At 37.9% G+C, this 1917-nt stretch overlaps 1 protein-coding gene across 1 annotated transcript; it reads left to right on the forward strand.

The window, feature by feature from the left end:
• Positions 1-307: 307 nt before the first annotated feature.
• LOC132626356 (probable aquaporin TIP1-2) lies at positions 308-1583 on the forward strand. The gene is made up of 3 exons (XM_060341203.1): positions 308-492; positions 599-849; positions 1008-1583. Exons 1-3 carry the CDS (start codon positions 360-362, stop codon positions 1380-1382), a joined length of 759 nt encoding a protein of 252 aa, XP_060197186.1. The 5' UTR covers positions 308-359; the 3' UTR covers positions 1383-1583.
• The last annotated feature ends 334 nt before the right edge of the window (positions 1584-1917 follow it).

Here is a 1917-nt window from a genome sequence, read left to right on the forward strand (position 1 = left end):
ATAGGCATTTAATTAGGGGTAAGTTAGTAAAAACACTCCAAATTTTCTAGGAGTGAACACTTTCTTAAGGGGTATTTATAAGCCTAAAAAATCACTTATTATGAAATGGAGGGAGTACATAATATTTTTTTAACTTAACTCCTTTTTTTCCCTTTAACCAACGGTTGGAACCCATTGAAATGCCACATGTCAGCATCCAAATAAATTGGAGGCACGCCTGAGACAATGACAGGTGGCTTCCAACCCAAGGGTATCTTCTGATTAGTCCACTGTATTTAAGTGGCACTAACTTGCTATGAAATAAACATCTCACAAATAGAGCATTTCTTCTTCCTCAAAGAAAATAATTAGTAGTAATAATGCCTATTTCAAGAATTTCCCTTGGAAGTTTAGCAGAGGCTAGCCAGCCTGATGCTCTCAAGGCTGCAACAGCTGAGTTCATTTCCATGCTCATTTTCGTTTTTGCAGGCTCAGGCTCTGGCATGGCCTTCAGTAAGTATAATTTGTATTTATATATATGCATTGACAGTATAAAGAATTTCTTACACTGTTAACGTGTAATAATAACTCTTGAGAATAATATTGGTACTCTTCATAGGTAAGCTAACGGATGGTGGAGCAGCAACGCCAGCTGGACTTATTTCGGCATCCATAGCACATGCCTTTGCCCTTTTTGTGGCTGTTTCAGTAGGAGCGAACATTTCTGGAGGTCACGTTAACCCTGCAGTTACATTTGGCGCCTTTGTGGGCGGTCACATTACCCTTTTCAGAAGTGTTTTGTATTGGATTGCACAATTGGCTGGATCCATCGCGGCTTGTGTGCTCCTCAAGTTTTCTACTGGTGGATTGGTAAAGCCACTTTCCTCTTCATGCAACAGACTTTTTACTCAAAAATCAAACAGACGCAGATATTTTTAAAAAAAAACCACACACCATAATTTTTTTTATGAGTCATTTTTTTTTTACTACTAAAGTTAGAAATCAATTTTTTTTTTTAAATGATGCAGGAAATAGGAGCATTCACACTCTCAAGTGGAGTGACACCATGGAACGCAGTTGTTTTCGAGATAGTAATGACCTTTGGCCTTGTTTACACTGTCTACGCAACTGCAGTTGACCCCAAGAAAGGCAACTTGGGAATTATTGCCCCAATTGCGATTGGTTTCATTGTGGGTGCCAATATTTTGGCTGGTGGTGCCTTTGATGGTGCATCAATGAACCCCGCCGTGTCTTTTGGTCCAGCAGTGGTTAGCTGGACCTGGAACAACCATTGGGTCTACTGGCTCGGGCCATTTGCAGGTGCTGCTATTGCTGCCTTGGTATACGAAATCATCTTCATTGGCCAGAACGATCACGAGCAGCTCCCTTGCACTGATTATTAAGGATGGATTTCCTCTTTTCTTTTCTCTAAATTAGAACCAAATGTTGCTTAATTAATGTTTCAAGGTTGTCGTTGTTTTCCTGCTCTCTTTGTTTTATTTCAAAACTTGGTGAAGTTTCTTGGCTTTTCTTAATTGTAAAATCGTGAGAAAAAAAGAAAAAGAAACAAGCGATGTGCAAGTATGGAGTTGGCTTTCCTTTGATGCTTTGCTTGGATTAACTATAATTATTATTCGTTGCAGACAATAACTTGTTAAATTATCAGGAAGGAGTACCAATATAGACCTTTCATTAATTAGGAGTAGGTACACCAAATAAAGTACTTAAAAGAAGTTTCGTTTTTAAATGCATAGTTTGAACCTTCAAAATTGTGTTACTCATTATTCATAAACTTAATTGGCTTTCTTCAAGCATTCAAAGTTTAAACAGAAGAAAAAATTCTCATAGGCTTTTGCTCATACTTTGTTGGATAACGTCAGAACTGTTTTAGAAATCAACAGAACAAAACAAACTCAGGTCCGGTTATTTGTTAGAAGA

The sequence above is a fragment of the Lycium barbarum genome, chromosome 1, assembly GCF_019175385.1.
Source record: "Lycium barbarum isolate Lr01 chromosome 1, ASM1917538v2, whole genome shotgun sequence".
NCBI lineage: Eukaryota > Viridiplantae > Streptophyta > Magnoliopsida > Solanales > Solanaceae > Lycium > Lycium barbarum.

Coding starts and splice junctions, on each gene's coding strand:
- LOC132626356 (XM_060341203.1), top strand. CDS start 360: ATGCCTATTTCAAGAATTTCCCTTGGAAGTTTAGCAGAGGCTAGCCAG. Junction 493..598: donor AGGCTCTGGCATGGCCTTCA/GTAAGTATAATT, acceptor TACTCTTCATAG/GTAAGCTAACGGATGGTGGA. Junction 850..1,007: donor AGTTTTCTACTGGTGGATTG/GTAAAGCCACTT, acceptor TAAATGATGCAG/GAAATAGGAGCATTCACACT.